General features: G+C 46.7%; 1 protein-coding gene across 2 annotated transcripts in view; it reads left to right on the top strand.

The window, feature by feature from the left end:
• The window catches only part of GDA (guanine deaminase), a 408,106-nt gene that overhangs the window by 46,302 nt on the left and 339,971 nt on the right, over positions 1–21,833 (top strand). Inside the window, exon 2 of one of the 2 annotated variants that reach the window (XM_078675759.1) lies at positions 13,985–14,073. The exons of the other annotated variant lie outside the window; for it this stretch is intronic. Within the exon in view, the coding sequence (XP_078531885.1) occupies positions 13,985–14,073 (89 nt within the window). The remainder of the gene's footprint in view (positions 1–13,984; positions 14,074–21,833) is intronic. 2 annotated transcript variants of the gene reach the window in all.

Genomic DNA, 21,833 nt, shown 5'->3' on the forward strand with positions numbered 1-21,833 from the left:
GGGTGGAATGCCTGAAAACAGTCAAATCAAAGGCAATTGCTCATGGTATTACAACTCATTGTCATTTTGCTCAGCATGGCACCTCACATTAGACCCAACCATACGTAAATCAGGTTTGGTCCTCCTGCAATAGGAACAGTCCTGCCAAACCAGGTCTTCTGTTAAACAGAACACAAGAATCTAAGACCGTTTTAGCCTATCTGGTGCCCTCCGGTAGGGTACAGCTTGGTTTCAGTGGCACTGTGCCTGTGCATACCAGTGCCACTTAAGACATTACCTCCAAACACATAAGGTGATTGGAGAAATGCTTGCAGATAGAAGGGCTCGCAAAATCCACTCCACAAAATGAATGCACAATAATTATGCCTTTAAATATTGTTATCTTGTCACGTTTGTTTGGCTTTCGGAGACAGAGGTCAAAAGTCAGTTTGTCATCCTACATTTACTTTTCTTTCTGTGACTGAAGTTAGAGGATTTTGTAAAGTGAACTGTGTGACAATCGTGTTGAGACCAGTTCACGGGTTAAGCACATTAGTTAGGTTGAGTAGAATTTTCAAGTTACTAGACCTGCAGGTCTAGTAACATTTTTATGATTTTTTGATCCCTGGATAAAGTAATCACTGGTAATTGCTTTTGGTAATAATCCAACCCATCGTTCGTCTGCCCATCATGCTACCTCACGTTCGATCCACCCACATGCAAAACAGCCTTGGTATTCCTTCAAAAGGAACTGTGCAGCCTAAAATGCTAGCAAATAGTCTAACCACTAGCAATTGATTGAGATAATATTCCAATGCATCATTCTTTTGTCCATTATGCCACCTGAGGTTAGAGCTAGCCATATGCAAATCAGCCTTGGTCTCACTTCAATAGGAACAGTTCAGCCCGAACTGTCAAGCCAGGTCCCTTCTGAACCGGATCATAAGCAACTCAAGACAGGTTTCAGTATATTTGGCCCTCTTCAGACTGGTACATCTTGGATCCAGTAGCACAGTGAGCACAAGTCCCACATCTTGGCGTATCCTATGCCTCCTAGGGCTTTGCAACCAATACTCTAATATTTGAATAATGCTTGTGAAAGATATGTATCCCGCCTATTTATTGGTCTTATGCTTTGTGATACTGGTCTTTTTGCTAGACTCAGAATGTAAAGGTTCCATCAGCATATAAGACATCAATTGGTTGGTCCCACACTATGAATACGTTATCAGGTTCAAATGGATCTGAGAACTTCTAAATAAGCGGTTCTTGTCTTAAAGAGTTTGCATTTCTAATGAGCAATGCATCCCTCAACGTTTACTGATTATCCCCCATGAGTTTATTGTTTTTCTAAAGCCCATACGCATTCCTGTGAGCATCTTACTCCGAGTAAAAGAGGATGGTAGATGTCCCTGGCACCCAAATGTTTACAGAATTAGCAACAACATATTAAACGATGTGAAGGCAATCCACACAGACCATGACATCACTGGTATCAGTGGTGGATTTAATAAAATATGATAAATTGGTCAACATGTATGTATAAGATAAATGGACTCTTATTTATAAAGGGCTGAAAAATGCATACTAGATATTTTCAGCGTGTATCCTTGTTAGAAGTAAACAGTATAATTAGATTAGAAAGAGAAAGTTATATCTTATCTGCATTCTTCCTAATCTTACCAGGATATAACATTTGACCTACACTTCGCCCAATGTTCGCCCAAACAGGGGAACATTGATATTTTCCAGGTTCTTAATATCCTTGTATGAGAAAAGATATTTTATCACTCTTTGTGAAGTTTTATGGGGCCGGTTTATATGCTGATGAAAAGGATACTCTGTTGCAGTGGCAACGGAGTATCCATTCCGACAGCATAATGCTCCCTCTGCCGGCAGACCTTTGATGTCACAAGGGTGGAGACTACTCGATACACCTCCCAATGGCCCTACGGAGTAAAGGCCATCAGAGGTTGACCTGTAGTTCCACCCACCTAATTTAGATGGGCAGGCACAAAGGTCAGCTTTCACTACCTGTCACCGCCAGGAACAACCCTAGTGTTAAGGGGGAGTGAAAACTTCAAAATGCCCCCTTCACCATGGGAGAAAAATCCTATGGAAAGGGGAGGATTGTTTTATTTTATTTTTAATAACAAAATCCCGCTTTGGGGTTTTGATTTTGAAAGACAAAATTGTAACTTTGCTGTACGGCTCCGTCATGTTTGATGGAGCCGTAAAGCAAAGTTACAATACATTGGAAGGAATCACCTTGACAGATGTTCTTGTCAATGCTTGAAATGTCCGCCAGCCTGAAGGACAATTTAAGATTTGGTTTTCTGGACCTTCGCCACAGTGACAGAGTAATTTACTCTGTCCTCCTGGGAAAGGATGGCCCTACCACCAAATTATAAATTTGGCCCTAAATACCTTATCAAAAATAGACCTTAAATCTCATCTACATAAAAATATATCCTCATGTTAAAGTGGTCCTTCTACGGGGGGCGTGGCCAAGCAACATGGCTCCGTCGGCTCCCGGCAGGTTGCCACAAAAATCCTGTTTAAAATATCCTTCCCAGGACTCATGGGCAGTAAAGAAGGTGTCCACTAGCCCCGAATGCCAAGGGGCACACCCTGTCCCACTTTGGGGCTGCTAACTGGCTGGGAAGCGGAGGCGACGGCCCGGGGGCGCTGCAGAGGCGGGGCCACAATCAAGCGAGGCCGGGGTCTGCGGCTTACCTCCACGAGACGGAGGCGACCTGCCGCCGGAGGGCCCACTGACATTGGGAACCCCCGAGGCGTGGGGAGCGTCGACGAAGGAGCAGGGCCCACTGCCAGCTGGGGCCCCAGCGTAGAGAGAGACGCCTGAGGCCAGCTGAACAACGCCGGGGGAACCGGAGGCGATCCCAGCGCCGACTGCATGGAGCGGAGGGGACCGGAGTACGCGGTCGGAGCCCTGCGGGCCTGCACCTTAGAGGGGCGATCCGGCGTGGGAGGCGCCCACTGGCATCGGGGGCCTTCCATCTGAGTCGGATATCTGCAGGCTGCGGGAGGCCTGGCGACGGGCCAGAGTGCCGAGGCAGGTGAGCCAGGTGGACTGGCGGTGGGGGCGCCCTCTGGCCCTACTCCGCTGATACTGAGTTGCAGCAGTCGGACAGAGGGGACTCCCTGTGGCATCGGGAGCCTCCGGGGGCCTGTAATCCTACATGTGCTGCTGCGGCCTACTGCAGGTCGGCGCTCTGGGCGGCCTGCTCCCGGTGCTATTAAGGCGGGGAGGCCTCGGGAGCCGGACGAATCGTGTGGAATGCCCAGGAGGGCTCCAGAGACGGCAAAAGGGCTCCTGCTAACATCTGTGGACCACCGGGGGGTCCTCTAGGCCCTCTGGCCGGCCGACGCGCTTGTGGTGTGGCACTATCCTGCATGGTGAAATCAGGATTGAGGCTGCTGGTTCAGGACTCGGGGGACTGAAGCTGGACTACAACGTGTGACTCCTGATGGGCCCTGGTGGAGGTGTGAGAGTCAGCCCTCGTGGACTGAATAAGAGGGACTCCCTCGACCACGCGGCCGCCTGATTGAGCAGCAGGGGAGAGACAGTGGCCCTGGAAATAGTTGATGGCCCTGGCGTGCCCGACCTGAGCAGTAGAGACGCGGCTCCCTCTCACCTGTGTGCTTTACCCAATTACGCTGGGAATGGCCCCGGACGTGGCATTGGTATTGGACTCCGGCACCGAGGACACACCGAGAAGGGCCTGTGAAGCATGAGAGGGACACTGTGGTGAGTTGGTGCGGACAGAGTGAGAGGTAGTGACTGGGGAATAGGCCGTGTATCACCTTCATCCACGCAGGCCTTGGCGTGGGTCTGTTAGGAATTTTTTTGCCACCTAGGGGCCCTGGGGTGAATATATTTGATGTCTGCAATGCGCAAAGATAAAACGTCCCGGGCCTCGCAGCCAAACACCATAACGCTATATACTACCCAGCGGCTCCCCTCGCAGGGGATCACGCGCCAGTCGGGGCAGGACGAGGGGGATGCTATTCCCGAAGAGACCTCCTGGGCGGAGTTGTTAAAGGCGATTCAGGGGTCCCATTCTGCCCTGGAGCGTCAAATTGAAACGGTATCCATTGATGTGAATTTATTACAGATAGACTTGCAAAAAGTGGCTGGCAAGGTTTCTGATGCGGTGGGGAATATAGTCCAGATGCAAGGGGTGGTTGCGTCCCTCAAAAAAACAGTCTCACAACTTACTGCCACGACAAGGGCACTGGAGCGGAGAGCGGAGGATGCGGAAGGGAGAGCACGCCGCAGTAACATCAGGGTTCTTGGTATTCCAGAACAGGCAGAGGCAGGTAACACAGAGCGCTTTCTGGAGCACTGGATTCGTACAACACTGTGCCTTGCGGGTCTGTCGGAAGTCTTTGTGATTGAACGGGCCCATAGGGCGTTGGTTCGGCCGCCAAGACCCGGAGCTCCACCACGGGCCCTCATTGCCAAGATCCTCAACTATCGTGATAGGGACTGTATCCTTAGAGCGGCGAGGGAGACGGCAGATCTAACGCTTGAAAATGCAAGGGTCTCCATCTTTCCGGATTACACCCAACTGGTCCAGGAACAGCGGCAGTCCTTCCGGACAGTTAAACAGAAGCTTCGGGAGTTACACCTACAGTATATGCTACTCTACCCGGCTAAGCTTAAGGTCATTTCCCAGGGAAAGGCGCACTTTTTCGAAGCCCCGGAGGAAGTCTGGGAGTGGCTTGAGATCAGGGGGGATGCCCTTCCTCCAGGAGAACGGGGTAGAAACTAAAGCACATGGGGGACACGACCGCAGAGGAGGCGCACTAGCAGGCGACGACGTCGATCAAACACAGCTGAGCGAGAGGAGGGACGGCGAGTCACGGTGGGGCAGGATGGGGCCCTCCGCCTGGATCTGACGGAGTCAAAAACCTTGCCGACGACATCAAAGACTCCCCCTCCGGGAGAAGTACTGGTCCCAGATACACTACAGCCCACCATGGATATTATTTCACCTACCAGTGCTACGATTCCTGAGACCTCAGGGGCAGACATCGGCGGCCCAGTCGTGAGGACCGGGTGTGGTCCTGTATGGTTTGTTGGACTCCGGGGCTGGTGCTCGTGGGTGGAGGGGCTTCTGGAAGGGGTTGTTGAAGGGGAATGTTTTAGGCATCGCATGTATTACATTTCAGGCACAAGATTGGAGGGACTCCGGGGGTAGCGTACTGTTGGGGGTCGGGCTACATCATCAGACATGGGGTATAATATGAGCTGGAACGTGAGGGGACTGGGCACATGCACTAAAAGGTATAGAGTCCTTTCTTTTCTTCGTAGACAAGGGGTCTCAAGTGCATGCCTCCAAGAGACCCATCTTACGGATGAGAGAGCACAGAAATTGGGAAAAAAGTGGCGGGTCAGGTATTCCACACCTCCTTTTCTACGTATACTAGAGGGGTATTGGTTTGGGTGGCGCCTGGTGTCCCATTCGCAATTCAATATGTAGAAGCGGACATACATGGCAGATACCTGCTTCTCAGGGCAAAATTAGATGGTAGGAACATTATCATATTGAACACATATGCACCCAACGTGGATGACCCGGTTTTCTTTCGGACCCTCCAGGACATCCTGATTCATGATCTGGGGGCCCCAGTTCTTTGGTTCGGGGATTTTAATTGTGTTCTTGACCCGGTCCTAGATTGGTCCCCGCCCCGAGAGGGTACAAAACCCCGTATGACTGCGCAGCTTAGGGAGGTTATGGAAAATATAGGAACGGTGGATATTTGGCGTCAGACAAACCCGACGCAGAAAGTTTATACCTGTTTTTCCCCCACTCATAACACATATAGTCGTCTTGATAGGGTCTCAGTAGCGAATGCTGAGCTTAATATGTCCATAGAGGTCACCCACCAGGCTCGCTTTTTATCTGACCACTCTCTGTAGCATGCATGGTACGATGGGGAACCCCGGTTTCCCACCCTTGGACTTGGAGACTCCCAGTGGATATCATCCAAGACCAGGTAGGGAGGGCACATGTAGAAACTGCTCTCGGGGACTATGTGGACCTTAATTGGGAGGAGGGGGACCTCTCGCTGGCCAACAAATGGGAGGCCCTAAAGGCGGTGGTGAGGGGAGCCTGCATGGGACTCACTTATGGAGTCTGGAAGCAGCTCCACCAGGATCTCCGGACGGCGGAGGATAACCTTTTTTTATATCCAGGCCACGGCGTCCCCTGACAACCTGCAGAGGGAGGAGGAGCAGACTGCCCGAGTTCAGGTGCATGATATTCTTGACCGGCTCGACAAGTATACCCTAGGCCAATATAGGCAGCGTCTTCATGGGGAGGGCAACAAGTTGGGGCGGCTTTTGGCTTGGATCCTTCAGAAGGAGCAGACCCCGGAACGTATTGTAGCTTTGCGAGACTCAAAAGGGGACATGGTTCATTCGGAATGTGCCATCCTGGGAGTTCTCCGATCCCACCTTCAACAAGTATATACTGCAGACCCAGACATATCTGAAGCTTCTTATCTCCCTTATTTACAGGGACTGACCCTGAGGTCCCTCTCTGAGGCGGACCGGGAGGACCTAGATGTGGCACTAACGTTGGGTGTGGTGCGGGCATCTCTGGCTCGCCTACCGTGCGCAAAGTCGCCTGGGAGTGATGGGTTCCCACCGGAATTTTATCAAGAGTCCGGCGGAACACTGTCTCGTCTCCTCTTACAGGTATTTGTCGAGGCATTTGAGAGCGGGTCTCTCACACAGAGCATGACAAGGGGGGAACTCTGCATGATCCTTAAACTTGGGGGGGACAAACACGACCCTTCTGCGTATCGCCCGATCACTATGATTAATACAGATGTGGACATTTTGACGAAGCTACTGTCCACTCGTCTGGCACCGCTTATGGCGCACTTGATCCATCCGGACCATTGCGGATTTATTCCTGGGCGTAACACCGCCATGAACCTACGGCGCTTGAATCACATCACACACGAGGTCCAGGGGAAGGAAGAACAGTTGGTACTAGTATCCATTGACCTCGCCAAGGCGTTTGATACGGTTGAGTGGGGCTATTTGCAAGAGGTCCTCCGAGCGATGGGATTGGGCCCCAATTTTTGCCGTTGGATCCGTATCCTATATAAATCCCCTCGGGCTAGGGTACGACTTGGAGCCGCGCGATCGGAGGAGTGGCAATTGGGACGGGGACACGACAAGGGTGTCCCCTCTCGCCACTACTCTTTGCCCTGGCTATAGAGCCCTTTGCAGTTCGGATCCGCTCTGAGCTGTCACAGTGGGGCATACGGGTAGGAGACACCTGTAATATTATCTCACTATATGCAGATGATGCCTTGTTTTATCTGAGAGCCCCAAGAGAGGCGCTCCCAATATTGTTATACCATCTAGATAGGTTTGGCGAGGCGTCGGGACTGAGGCTCAACAGAAACAAGTCCCTGATCTTTCCGCTGTCGAGTTTTGAGTGAGCGCCCCAGGAGGACTTGCCGGAGCTTGGGCTGTGATGGGAAAGGGAGAGCTTTTGTTATTTGGGTATTCAAGTGGCCTCAACGGAAGCACAAGGATCTCAATATTGATCGGGTGATAAAGTCCCTGCAGCAATCAGTGTCCTTCTGGAATACCCTGCCGCTTTCTCTCATGGGTCGGCTGGCTGTTGCTAAGATGGTAATGCTGCCTAGGGCACTTTACGCCTTCCAGAATACGCTGTGTCCTCTCCCCCCTAGGGTCTTTCGGACCCTGAACATGCTACTCACGTCCCTACTTTGGGCGGGCCGGTGCAGAAGAGTAGCTCTTCATACAATGGTGCGCTCCTATGAGGAGGGAGGCCTAGAAGCCCCGCGCTTTGACTTATATTATTACGCTGCGCAGCTGCAACCGGCTGCCAGATGGTTTGCGGATGCAGACGTTTGGGAGACGCAACTATTGGCGGGTAGTGCAACGGTGCAGGAGTTACAGGTGGCTTTGATGCGGGGCATGGGCGCGAATGAGACATTACCCTACGTCGTAAGGCACACGGCAAGCGTCTGGCAACGATTCATAGGGGGAGGTGTGGCGCCGCGGCCAGGGCGACTGACGCTGGAATCTGGGGATCAGGGTTCAATCCCCGGCTCCGGCGGCAGGTTAGCCCAGCACCATGCGACTCTGGGCAATAGCTTGCTTAATCTTCCCGACGGCCCCCAGCGCCTAGAGACCCTAACGGGTGATTGTGCGCTATGCAAATGTGGATTATTATTATTATTATTATTATAATAGAGAGAGTCTTGCGAACAGCGCCATTCCATAGGGACCTGCTGATCTGGATCCTGGCACCCATGGTGACAATGGAACAACATATGTCCTTCCGTGCCTGGCGCGAGGGGGGCTGTGAATTCCTGGTCGAGCTACACCCCACCGAGACCTTCCTAACCTATGAACAAGCGGAAGAGACCTTCGGCCTTGGGAGAGGGCAGTATATACACTATCAGGGTCTGCACGATGTAGTGCGGTCAATTTGGGCTCAGTATCCGGAGGACTCACACCTTAAATATTCTTCTGTCCTGCGGCAGAGGACACAAGCTAATTTCCCTACTATATGCAGCTATGCGACGGGACTCGGCCCCGCCGGTGCCACCGGCCTGGGCGGCCTGGGAGACGGATTTGGGTACGCCGCTGGACCAAGGGCAGCGTTAGCGCATAGGGGCTCTAACACAGAAGGTCTCATGTAACGCACGTTTTAAATTAATACATTTTAACTTCCTACACCGCACCTACCTTACTCCGATCTTATTGAAGCGTTATTCCGCAGACAGGGGGGATGGTTGCCCCAGATGCAGCGCAGAGGGGGCGGGTTTCCTGCACTTAGCTTGGGACTGCCCGTTAATTAAGTGCTTTCGGCGAGCGTTGTAGATCACATAACTGCCACTACGGGCCTCCGCATCACACTAACACCTTTACACTGTTTGCCAGCGTTGGTCCCTAGGCCGAGGAAACGAAAGCTGTCCTATAGATTACTGCAATTGATGTTGGTGCTGGCTAGGCGCAGGGTGGCTATCACTTGGATGGGACAGAGGGCCCCAGAGATACCCACATGGCTCAGAGACGTGAGAGAATGGTCCCTAGCCGAATAAACACATATGCAGCGCAGCAGGAGAGATGAGAAATTACAAGAGGACCTACTTGCCTGGGGAGCCATGTGTATTTGGAAATAAGGGGGCAAACTTCAAAAAGCGATTCAGGAGGGACGAGCGGTGAGTTATTTTCGCCGCAGGGTTCGGGGACAGATGAGGAGGCTGGGGGTGTCTCCTAAGTTGTCGGTAGTACAATGTATAGTGCAGGGTCTGGTTATTTACTCACGATGATACCTCTTTATGTGTATGTTACTCTGCTATGCCTCATGGGTTTACGTGTATCCAGGTGAAGCCTATATCCAAACAAAAGTGCCATAATGAGACAGTCGATTTATATACATGTATTGTTCTGATGCCAGTTGGGGGGGTGTTTGTAATTGTGATAATACAAACCTGAAAAATAAAGTTTTTTAAAAAAGTGGTCCTTCTACAGCTCATAGTTTGTCTGAAAATGTATTTGGCATACACTAGGGAAGGATCGTGTCCAGTACAACGTTACAGTGCCAGTACTTACATCCACTGTTATATATAAGTTAGCCACTGGAATTTACAGAGGTGGAATACTGAAACAGAAAATCCTATTAAAATTACAAAACAGGGCATAAAATTACTCTTAAAACTTTGCAATAATCTGAGTTACATGGTACTCTGGAAGGTAATGAGAGCTAACTTCTCTCTTGTGGAAAATACTAAATTGTATCTTTAATTTAGATAGATGCTGTAGGAACACGTCCGCTCGCTGCATGCTTAACCTAGATGTAAATTATTATAATGTTTCTCAAAGCTGATCTGTGCAGTTTAAGGTATCTGGACATATTAGTAAATCAAAATTGTATATCAATTTGGTTTGCTTGTAGACTGTACAATTTTCTCCACAATTGAGTGTGTCATAAAACTCAATGGTATTTTGTAAAGGTATTCCTAGGTCTTTTTTGTTTAATTAATTTGAGATTTATCTCGGTCTGGTACTTTTTTCTTGGATACCGTACAAATGAATTCATTGTTGCCAGCAAGGAGAATGAGTCAGCATTTGCTGACTGTCTAGAAAAGGAAAGGGGGTGGTGATGAACAGAGTGTCTGAATTAAGCAGACCACTCTTACCCAGTCCAAAGATCAGGGCTTGATCCATCACCGTTATTTATCTCACTGCCCCATCCCAGCTCAGAACCTGGCTATATGCAAATTAGTCTGTCCCTGGTCCAGTGCATCATGGGAACAGGGCAGACCAAACTACCAAGCCAATTCTTCACCAGAAAGGAGACAAGCTACCGGGGACCGGTTTCTGGCATTTCAGCCTCTTCGGCAGAAACCGGTCCCCGGAAGCTTGTTTCCTTCCCAGTGTAAGAATTGGCTTTTGTAGTCTGGTCTGCCCTGTTCCCATGATGCACTGGGCCAGGGACAGACTAATTTGCATACAGCCAGGTTCTGAAACTGGGATGGTGCAATGAGCTAAAAAACGGTGTTGGATCTAGCCCTGATCTCTTGACTGGGTGAGAGTACTCTGCTTAATTCAGAGACTCTGTCCATCACCACCCCTTGTTGTAAATAATTTTGTCCACCCTAAGCGTGGAAGGGTATACTCAGATGTGAGTCCCTTGCTCATTGCAACATCAGGATTCAAGCAAGCCGGGCCGAAGACGCCTGAAATGGCAGAAACCGGTCCCCGGAAGCTTGTTTCCTTCCCAGTGTAAGAATTGGCTTTTGTAGTCTGGTCTGCCCTGTTCCCATGATGCACTGGGCCAGGGACAGACTAATTTGCATACAGCCAGGTTCTGAAACTGGGATGGTGCAATGAGCTAAAAAACGGTGTTGGATCTAGCCCTGATCTCTTGACTGGGTGAGAGTACTCTGCTTAATTCAGAGACTCTGTCCATCACCACCCCTTGTTGTAAATAATTTTGTCCACCCTAAGCGTGGAAGGGTATACTCAGATGTGAGTCCCTTGCTCATTGCACCATCAGGATTCAAGCAAGCCGGGCCGAAGACGCCTGAAATGGCAGAAACCGGTCCCCGGAAGCTTGTTTCCTTCCCAGTGTAAGAATTGGCTTTTGTAGTCTGGTCTGCCCTGTTCCCATGATGCACTGGGCCAGGGACAGACTAATTTGCATACAGCCAGGTTCTGAAACTGGGATGGTGCAATGAGCTAAAAAACGGTGTTGGATCTAGCCCTGATCTCTTGACTGGGTGAGAGTACTCTGCTTAATTCAGAGACTCTGTCCATCACCACCCCTTGTTGTAAATAATTTTGTCCACCCTAAGCGTGGAAGGGTATACTCAGATGTGAGTCCCTTGCTCATTGCACCATCAGGATTCAAGCAAGCCGGGCCGAAGACGCCTGAAATGGCAGAAACCGGTCCCCGGAAGCTTGTTTCCTTCCCAGTGTAAGAATTGGCTTTTGTAGTCTGGTCTGCCCTGTTCCCATGATGCACTGGGCCAGGGACAGACTAATTTGCATACAGCCAGGTTCTGAAACTGGGATGGTGCAATGAGCTAAAAAACGGTGTTGGATCTAGCCCTGATCTCTTGACTGGGTGAGAGTACTCTGCTTAATTCAGAGACTCTGTCCATCACCACCCCTTGTTGTAAATAATTTTGTCCACCCTAAGCGTGGAAGGGTATACTCAGATGTGAGTCCCTTGCTCATTGCACCATCAGGATTCAAGCAAGCCGGGCCGAAGACGCCTGAAATGGCAGAAACCGGTCCCCGGAAGCTTGTTTCCTTCCCAGTGTAAGAATTGGCTTTTGTAGTCTGGTCTGCCCTGTTCCCATGATGCACTGGGCCAGGGACAGACTAATTTGCATACAGCCAGGTTCTGAAACTGGGATGGTGCAATGAGCTAAAAAACGGTGTTGGATCTAGCCCTGATCTCTTGACTGGGTGAGAGTACTCTGCTTAATTCAGAGACTCTGTCCATCACCACCCCTTGTTGTAAATAATTTTGTCCACCCTAAGCGTGGAAGGGTATACTCAGATGTGAGTCCCTTGCTCATTGCACCATCAGGATTCAAGCAAGCCGGGCCGAAGACGCCTGAAATGGCAGAAACCGGTCCCCGGAAGCTTGTTTCCTTCCCAGTGTAAGAATTGGCTTTTGTAGTCTGGTCTGCCCTGTTCCCATGATGCACTGGGCCAGGGACAGACTAATTTGCATACAGCCAGGTTCTGAAACTGGGATGGTGCAATGAGCTAAAAAACGGTGTTGGATCTAGCCCTGATCTCTTGACTGGGTGAGAGTACTCTGCTTAATTCAGAGACTCTGTCCATCACCACCCCTTGTTGTAAATAATTTTGTCCACCCTAAGCGTGGAAGGGTATACTCAGATGTGAGTCCCTTGCTCATTGCACCATCAGGATTCAAGCAAGCCGGGCCGAAGACGCCTGAAATGGCAGAAACCGGTCCCCGGAAGCTTGTTTCCTTCCCAGTGTAAGAATTGGCTTTTGTAGTCTGGTCTGCCCTGTTCCCATGATGCACTGGGCCAGGGACAGATTAATTTGCATACAGCCAGGTTCTGAAACTGGGATGGTGCAATGAGCTAAAAAACGGTGTTGGATCTAGCCCTGATCTCTTGACTGGGTGAGAGTACTCTGCTTAATTCAGAGACTCTGTCCATCACCACCCCTTGTTGTAAATAAGACTGTCTAGAAAAAGCATGGGGGGAATAATTAACTTTTGTGAAAGGTGTGAGAAGTTACCTTAATGGTACCCATGTTGAATTATAGTATTTTGTATTGATAAACCTTTTCTATTTGGAACTTCTTATCTAAACTGTAATCTAAGTGAACTGATGCAACTCAGCAGTAATTTTTTCCTAAAATGCTTTACTGTCCACTTGTGCTGGAAACATGTTAATTCTGAAAGGAGGGTGCACCACTTTTGAAAAGTGGTGCATTTGAATGTGTGAAGATTTCCACCTTGCAGGTAAATAGCCGAGTGCTATAGATAATATTTTGAATTAATTGTGGGAATCTTGGGGTCTACATTAGAATTACATCATTAGCAGGAGCTATGAAAAATTGGCTGCCACACATGCTCACACAAACAGCAGCCATCTTTAGTTTTTGTAAAACTAAGACACTAGTATAAGTATTAATGTGTGTGCACACATGTGCCTCAAACATCCTTTAATGATTTTCCTTTAAGTAAAAAAAGATTACACATGCATGTGTGGTGTCCATCATGTAATGATTACTAGATATCTCCTACATGTTTGTTCATGTATAGCATCCATCTTGGATGCTCCTTTCTTTTAGTTTAAGTTTAAAAAAAACATTCCATGAGGCCCACAGCACATGCACACACATGTTTACGCACTGGTAGCCACATAGTTAAAATATAATTTCAAGATGACTGCCCGCCATTGTAATGCAGCGGAACTCAGAGTACGAGTGGGCTGAGAGAGCAAGCGGCCATTGGTGGTCATGCTTTTTTAATCTACAGAGAAAGGGCCAGGAAGAAGCAGGCAAAAAGCAAGAGCGAGGAAGTGAAAATAGTCCTTTATGCTTGTAGAGCAGGGTCTGATGTCAGCTGTAGAAGGATGCAGTCATGCAGTCAACGCATAGTGAGCCTGAAATTCTCCTTGGGTTGGACAAGCACAAGAAAGACATCATATTAGGAGAGGAAAAGGAGAAGCAATGGACACAACGTCTACTTTAAGTCTATATTGCAACAGCTGAAGTAGAGTGTAGACACGCTCAAACATTAAAACATATAACCCACAGTCAAATCGCACATCTTTTTTGGTCAGACTGAGAACATCGGACTGGGTCAGAAGAGTCTGGATAGTAAATTTCTTTTCATATCTATAATGAAGTACAATACAAATGAAATTTGTTCCCATATGAATAAAAAATGATATGTCTCTTGTTTTGATTTATTTCTAGATTGAGTTTTTTGAAGAAGAGGATAAGCAATTAAAAGCTGCCAAGGAATGGGGATTCAACGTATTGGACATAAGACAACTAAAGAAAGAGTACATATCACTGTTTATATACATTTGTTTTGTTTTGTGTAGCTAGGAAAGCATTAGGCAAGCAAATAGGGAAGGAGAATGGTGGCGATCAGAAAAGAAATACTAGCTAAATATATATGTATGAAACATGTGCCTCTATCTTGTTAAAACTGTACATAGTATCAAAAATATAAGAAAACCCAAGTATGTTTTCCAAAAGTGAGCTCTATAGGCCAAAATTAAAGATTGAGAATAGTTATTCTTGAACAACTCCAATATCAACTACAAATGTGAAGTAGCTTAAACATTTGGAGAGAATGTTGAACTGACATTAACCCCTCAGCTTCTAAGGCTGCCCTTTCCCTTACCCCCACCGCTGCTTTACCATTCTTTTACGCTTGTGGCAGTTTGTGCTTACTCCTACATAACTTTTTTCCACAAAAGGTATACCGGCCAAATTTGCTTCCTTTTTCAACATTTTAAGGGATTCTAAAGATATTCATGGTTGTGGACTCCTCTTGATAGAACTGAGCAAACATGTAAAAATATAGCCACATTTATAATTTTTTGAAATGGTGAAAAAGTTATGTGAAAGAAAGGGTATTTGTTTTCTAAAAATGGCCTCAACAAATGGTTTACTATGCTAAGCTCACCATTTTCCAAGGTTTCGGGAACAAGCACACAAGTGAAAGAAAATGCATTGCTTAGCTACTGTTTTTACAGTTTTCTAAGTAGTCAATTGTTTTATTTTTTTGTATATTCTACCTTCTTTCAGTTTGTGGTGGTAAACAGTGTGAAACCCATTGGTTAGCCCAGAACGTTATACATTTCTGAAAAGTAGACAAAGTTCCAGTTTCAGCAAGGGGTCAGTCGCTCATGGTTTTCCTGAAGAAACCATTAATTTAAATGAAAAATAATGAAAATAAGCAGGAAATATATAAATAGGTAACAATGCTTTCATCAGTAAAGTTTTGTCCAATGGTACAATAGTAATGTACTGTTCATTCTGGTCATAAGGAATAATGATTGTTGGTTGTCTAAAATCACACCATAACCAGAGCAAACAACTGAGCTGCAGCTTGTAATGATATTTCATTGTATACCAAGCATGAAACAATACCTATAGTAAAATCTGAAGAATGAAAAATGGGCATGAAAGAAACCTATGCATTGTACCATTCTGAATTTGTGGTTACCCATACTATCATATCATTTACAGGGCCTTTTGCATTTTGCAAAATGTGTAGTTTCTTGCACATTGATTTACATTTTTAAGCCAAAAATTGAAAAAAAGTGAATGATTATGACACATGTTCTATTATTCTGTATTCTCACACATCTCCCCATAAAAATGGTAAACAACTTGTGTATCTGGGTGTATCACCCATGACAGAAAACGCCCTAAAACGCAATGTGGACACATCACACTATTTGCCTTGCAAACTGACCCGTTTTTGTGATTTGCGTAGCAGCGTTTTTTGTGCGGTACTACACTGACACTCCTGGCAAACCTACCAAACTAAGACATTCTGAATATTAGACATCAGAGGGAGTACAAGGTAGTGGTACTTGTATGAATCCCACTATGTATTTTTACTCAGCTTGCCCTGTATTCCTCAAACATTGGCTAGTCATGTATTTTCCCAACATTTCTGTTTGAGAAAGTTCTGGAATCTGCAGAGATCCACAAAATTCCTTTTGCCCTGAATTTATTTTCACACTCCTCCCAATAAAAACAGTGCCCCACTTGTATAGCTGTTCCTTCCACCTGAAACACATTCGGACACAAACTGCACCATGGAGACATCAAGTTTTCGCCATGTAAATTAATAGCAGTGGTATTTGGGTCTGGGCTCAGTCATCACCCAGGAAAAACGACTAAACTCATACGTTTCTGAAAACAAGACACCCGGTGTTGTGTGACTTGCATGGACCCCATGACGTTTTCCTACCCAAAATAGCTTTAAAAAGTCAAACATTTACTAACATCACAAATTTTCCTCACAATTCTGAGGGAACGTTTCAGAATCTGTGTGGAGGAACACAGTTTCTGCCGCCCAGCGATCACACACTTGTCCCAATAAAAATGGTGCTCCACTTATGTGACTGGACCTATTGCCAATAACAGGAACGGTTGTGACCATACAAAGTCAATGTGGTCTTCAAATAGTCCTTGGTTAGCTCCTTTCTTGTCTCAGGTAATCGATCTAGTCACACAAGTGGGGCACCGTTTTAACCAGGAGAAGTGTGGGAATGCTGGATAGTAGGAATATTTTGGATCCCCAGACCTGGACACCAGTCAGAGCAGTACCCTGTTGCACTTGACATTGAGAGGGCTATTTAGCTTCTGAGCAATTGCGGAGCGAACAGGTGCTGGTCCAGTAGTGAGCCAGCTCCACAAAAATTGTAGTTGGGAATGCGAAACTGTGGCAAGAATCAGGCTTTAGTGGCTCTCCACATGTGCCCTAACACCATGGTGCCCTACAAACAGAAGGCACCCATGACAATGTTCATCAAGGAATTGATGTCAAAGCAGAAGAATGACAAAGTAGACAGCAACAAACCACCCCTAATTTTGAATTGCTGGAACTAATATTAGATTTGCCAGAGGCCCAAGCCCCGGCCACCAAAAATGTTATGCGGCTCCTTATCAAGGAGTTCAGGCCTGAAATGGCCATCCTTCACCAGGATCTAGAGAAGTCTATATTCGAACTAGACTAGATTCTGCAATGTGCATAGAAGAGACTTGATAAAATCAAAAACTTAATGGCAGACCAAGCACACGAGCAAGATATCCTCGCTTTAGAGGTCGAACAAGCTCAGATCCTGGAGTAAGTGGAGTACTGTGTAAATTGGTTAGGATCAGAGACATTAACCCAGAGCTTCGTAATGCATAACTTTTCTCAGTTGATAATTCAGTAGACATTATCATTAATCGAACACACAGAATGTATTGATGTGGATCAAATCTGTCAAAAGCTACCTCCTGATGGGCCAACCAGATTCTACTTCTGCAAGCTAAATGAGAGCATTATGAAAGCTTCTTGAAAAACAGATTCACTTAAATTTAGAGGTAACTCAATATCCTTGTTCCGGGATCTGTCCGTCGCCACTCATGTGAAATGCAAGTCTTTTGTTGATGTATCCTCTGCCCTCCGCCAGAAAGTAATTTGTTACAAATGAGGGTATCTGTTTAAAACATCCTTTGCCAGCAGTGGCAAAGATCACACAGTTCGCCGCTCTTAAGAGGCTCCGTGAGATATTGGGAATGTTGGGTTCCTCAGCGGACGCTGGAGACCATGAAGGTGTGCCAAAACACCAACTGACCTACATTCCTAAACAAAACCCTTGATTTCTAAGGCACAAAGATAGGCCTGTATACAACATTGCAATAGAGACACAGAAGCACATCTAACATCATTGGATAATTACTGTTTCTTTATGGCTTGAACTTTGCTCCCCACTACCTGGACTCAAGGCGAGTTCCATCAACCCTCTCTGAGTCTCACATTTTTCTGAATGGTCCTTTCTGATTTCTTCTGAATTTAGTTCTCTCCACTCCTTGTTGTTTAAGTTTGCTACAAGAGCTCCCATTCTCTGGGGTGTTATGTGAAGTCCCTACCCAAGGCCCCCCAGTTCAGTATGACCCAGATTCTGTCCCTTAATTCTGGGATTGTGAATGTTCACCCCACTAGACTTGATGTCCAGGTTTTGAATTACTTACTATTATGCTATGGTTCATCTTTACTCTTTTGTGCTGTTTACTTGTTCCTACCGACAAAGTACTTGATGGGGAAGGGCGGTGTGTGTGGTAGGAAAGGCGATGGCAGATTTGTTGGAAATGGCCAAGGCCTGGGTAAACAGCTCTTTAATGTGTTAGAACTGTTGGGGCAGATGGGGAATAATAATCATGGTGCCCATAATGTCCAAAGTAATCAGGAATAACCACTGTGACTACCGTTCCCAGCTTTTCAATGGTTGACATTAAGCTAATAACTCAGAACTGCCAGTTTCTGAATTTTCCAATTATGTGGCAAGCAAAACTACAACAGCTACATAGTAAGTGATGTGATATGGTATTACTAGAAGAGACCCATCTCATTAGTTGGGACAAACCATGTATCAAATTGCTTTGGTTTCCTCATCAATAGCATTCCCATGTAATGATTAAGACTAAGGGTGTGCCCATATTGCCGGTAAGAGATTTACTGTTTCAACTTGATACCCTTTTGTGTGAGAATAGGGTAGGATGATTGTTATTCGTGGTAGCATTTTAGATAAAGAACTTACAGTATTTTCAACACATGACCCAAATGATGCTAAAAATGTATTCTACCAATCTCTCTTCCCTGTGTACCACTATTCTCCCAGGGGGCTATTGCTCATAGGAGGAGAACTCTGCACTGTTTTAGGTCAAGAGTCTCTAGACAGATCCGTCTAAATGCAGGCTACATTTATAACACCTAATGCAGTATCAGATGGTATTGAATCGCTGGAAATTGTTGAAGCCTGCCGACTATCACACAGGCCCAAAAAAGAGTACACCTGTTATTCAAGCGTCCATAAAACTCATTCTGCAATAGTCTTCTTCTTTGCTAATAGGCTGACTTATGTTAAAGTGCTGTAAGCAGAGATAGCAGTCTGTATGTTACTAGATCATTCACCAATCGCACTGATGGCACTACTTTTGGGCCTTGGGTGGCCGGACCAACTGCAGCTGTGACATGGAGTCTGAACAAGAAGGCATTTAGACATATCTCCCTCAGATTCACAATAGTTGATACCTTTAGCCACAACTTTTCACAAAAGGACATTGGGGAACTCCATCTTGCTAAGGGTTTAGAAGCTGCAAAGGTGTTCCTAAGAGAGGAACTTATTTCCCATACGGCTACAGACTAGCAGAAGCGAAGAAACAAGAACTTGAGTCATGGAACACTATTCGACTGACTGCCTTCCCCGCACCTTCCAATCCCCAAGTAAAACTAGAGGAGAAATAGAACAGATCCAAATTAGGGAAACAGCCAAGAAAATTATTTTCAATAATCTGAAATATTATTAAATGGATGGAAAGGCACATTGGTTTTTTGCCTCTAAACTGCAAGGTCTTCACACACATAAGTACTTGTAAAAGCTAAGGGAACCAGATGGCACAGTAGTCCTGAAATCTTACAAAGATTTACGCAGTACTGCAGTGAATTATACACAAGGCTACAACACAACTCACAAGCCCAAGACCTCTACCTACTACAATATAAACTGCCTGAGCTCAATCCAGAGTTTCTCCCAAAATTAGAGACCAATCACCCCCAAGAGGTTTCCCTTGCTATACAGGGGATTACCCGTAACAAGGCGCCGGGCCAGGATGGCTTTCCTACATCATTTTAGAGATAATTTCCTACCATCCAGACAGAGCCTTTATTTCACTACATAGGAGAGTCCCAGAGGATCACAGACAGTATTAGAAGCTGTAATAACAGTGGGGCATATTAGCAAGGGGGTTAGCGCCGCTTTAGCTGCACTTTCTGCCGATAAAGCAGAGATTTTTTTATCGCCCAATTACCAAGCTGTCGCTAACAGCAGTTAGCGACAGCTTCCAGGCGATAGCGACCGGTTTGGGGCCCGCGTTGTATGTCAGCGATATTTATCGCTAATAACATGCAAAGTGGGCGTACCCAAACTGGTAGCGACTAAAAGCAGTCGCTAACACAGCTTTCGCTTATTAGCAACACCTGCGACGCAATAAAAAAACGCGCGCTTACCACAATTAGCGCCAGGATTTTTTTTAAAACCTAACTTAGTCATATTAGTCAATGGGAGGTGGATTCTACGGCTAAGTCCCCACCTGCCTATTAGCGAGATTTTCCTTAGCAATAGGATTTTTATCGCTGGAAATCTCGCGTTAAACATGGGATTCGCCGCTATCGCTGGATTTTTTATCGCCGTGATGATAAACGTTGGTAATACTGCGCTATCTCCGCGATAAAATCCAGCGATAAGAGGCGATTAAAAAAAATCGCCCTAAGCGCGGTTTGCGATAATTATCGCAAGCTGTTGCTAATATGCCCCAGTGTTTTTAAAACCAGAGAAAGACCTCCTGAGCTGCGTTTACTTCCGACCTATAACTCCCCTTAAAAATGACATTAAGATCTTGATCAAATTGTTGGTTTCTAGGCTGAAGCTGGGCTCTCTAAAACTGATCTCCCCTCTTCAATCGGTTTTTATTTGTGGGTGTCATGCTTATGATAGCCTTAGATGAAATGAACCTTATCATTTGGGCTAACAAAAGCAAAACACCGAAGGTCCTTTTCTTCCTCAACACAGAGAATGCCTTTGACAGGGTCCACAGGCCTTTTATCGAGGTTTTGTCCAAAAACTCAATAGGGCTCGCTATGACCTCCTTTATTTTGGATAACTACCAACAACCAATAGCCTACATCAAAACTAATAAACAGTTGTTGCGTAACATCTGGCCTACCTGTGGGATGAGGCAGAGGTGCCCACTGTCCCCTCTAATGTTCGCCCTGGCCATGGAGTCTTGTGTTCAGAAAAATACAACCAATCGATCAGTAAACAGTGTCCCAGTCAACGGCGTTGTGTACGAGTTGGTACTTCTCGCCCACAATATATTTTACTCCTCAACAAACCCAGCTGAATCCTTCCCAGGCCTTAAAGAGAAATTGCAAGTATTTTTGGATTTTGCCAGGTTTTTATATCAACTATTTGAAATCTGCTGTTGTGGGGGTTGCAGACCCGACTCAGCCCACAGCAACACCTCATCTAGAGCAGTTTAACATGTACAGAAGGTCTCCTATCGTAAGAAAAAACCCAACATTACCCAAGATATACTGGAAAATTTAAGACCCATTTCTCTGCTCCCCTATTTAGCAAAAGTTGCTGAGAAAGTGGCAAATGGTCAACTAATGTCACACTTAGAAAAAACTAACTCCCTGCACCCCTCGCAATCTGGATTCCGGCCAGGTTTCTCCACGGAGACAGCCCTCCTGAGAGCGACTGAGTTCCTTAGACGGGGGGCGGATGCCGGTAACACAATGGTCTTGGTGATGCTTGACCTCAGTGCGGCATTCAACACTGTAGCCCATTCCATCTTACTACAGTGTCTAGTCAAAGCAGGTGTCATCAGCTCCGCACTGGGGTGGCTGAAATCCTTCCTCATAGGCAGAAGCTTTATGGTGCAACGAGGCTCTTGTAGATCAGCAGAGATGGCCTTGGAACAGGGGGTGCCTCAGGGCTCGGCCCTGAGTCCAACGCTTTTCAATCTTTATATGACCCCCTTGGCCGAAGTGGTGCAGGCGTACGGAGTAGAGTTGGTATCCTACGAGGACGACACCCAACTGCTGATCTCGCTGTCTCAAGCACCAGCAATGGCAGCATCTAATTTTAAGGCTTGCATGCAAGCACTGGCTGAATGGATGGACGCTCATTGCCTAAAACTAAATGGATCTAAAACTGAGGTAATGGTGGTGGGAGGAAACAACTTGAGTTGGTCTCCAGACTGGTGGCCGACTTGTCTGGGTCCCACACCAGTTCCCTGTAAAGAAGCCAAAAACCTGGGTATTTGGATGGACCACCCTCTATCCTACGAAGGCCACATTCGTCGCCTCGTAGGAAAATGTTTTGGAGTCCTGAAAACATTAAATCACACCCTGGATTTACTCCCGCTGGAGGCCAGACGCACTATGACCCAGGCATTGGTGACCTCCCGTATGGACTACGGGAATGTTCTGTTCCTGGGTGCTACGGAACACGGTCTAAAGCGCCTA

Source organism: Lissotriton helveticus, chromosome 2_1 (assembly GCF_964261635.1).
Source record: "Lissotriton helveticus chromosome 2_1, aLisHel1.1, whole genome shotgun sequence".
NCBI classification, from domain to species: domain Eukaryota; kingdom Metazoa; phylum Chordata; class Amphibia; order Caudata; family Salamandridae; genus Lissotriton; species Lissotriton helveticus.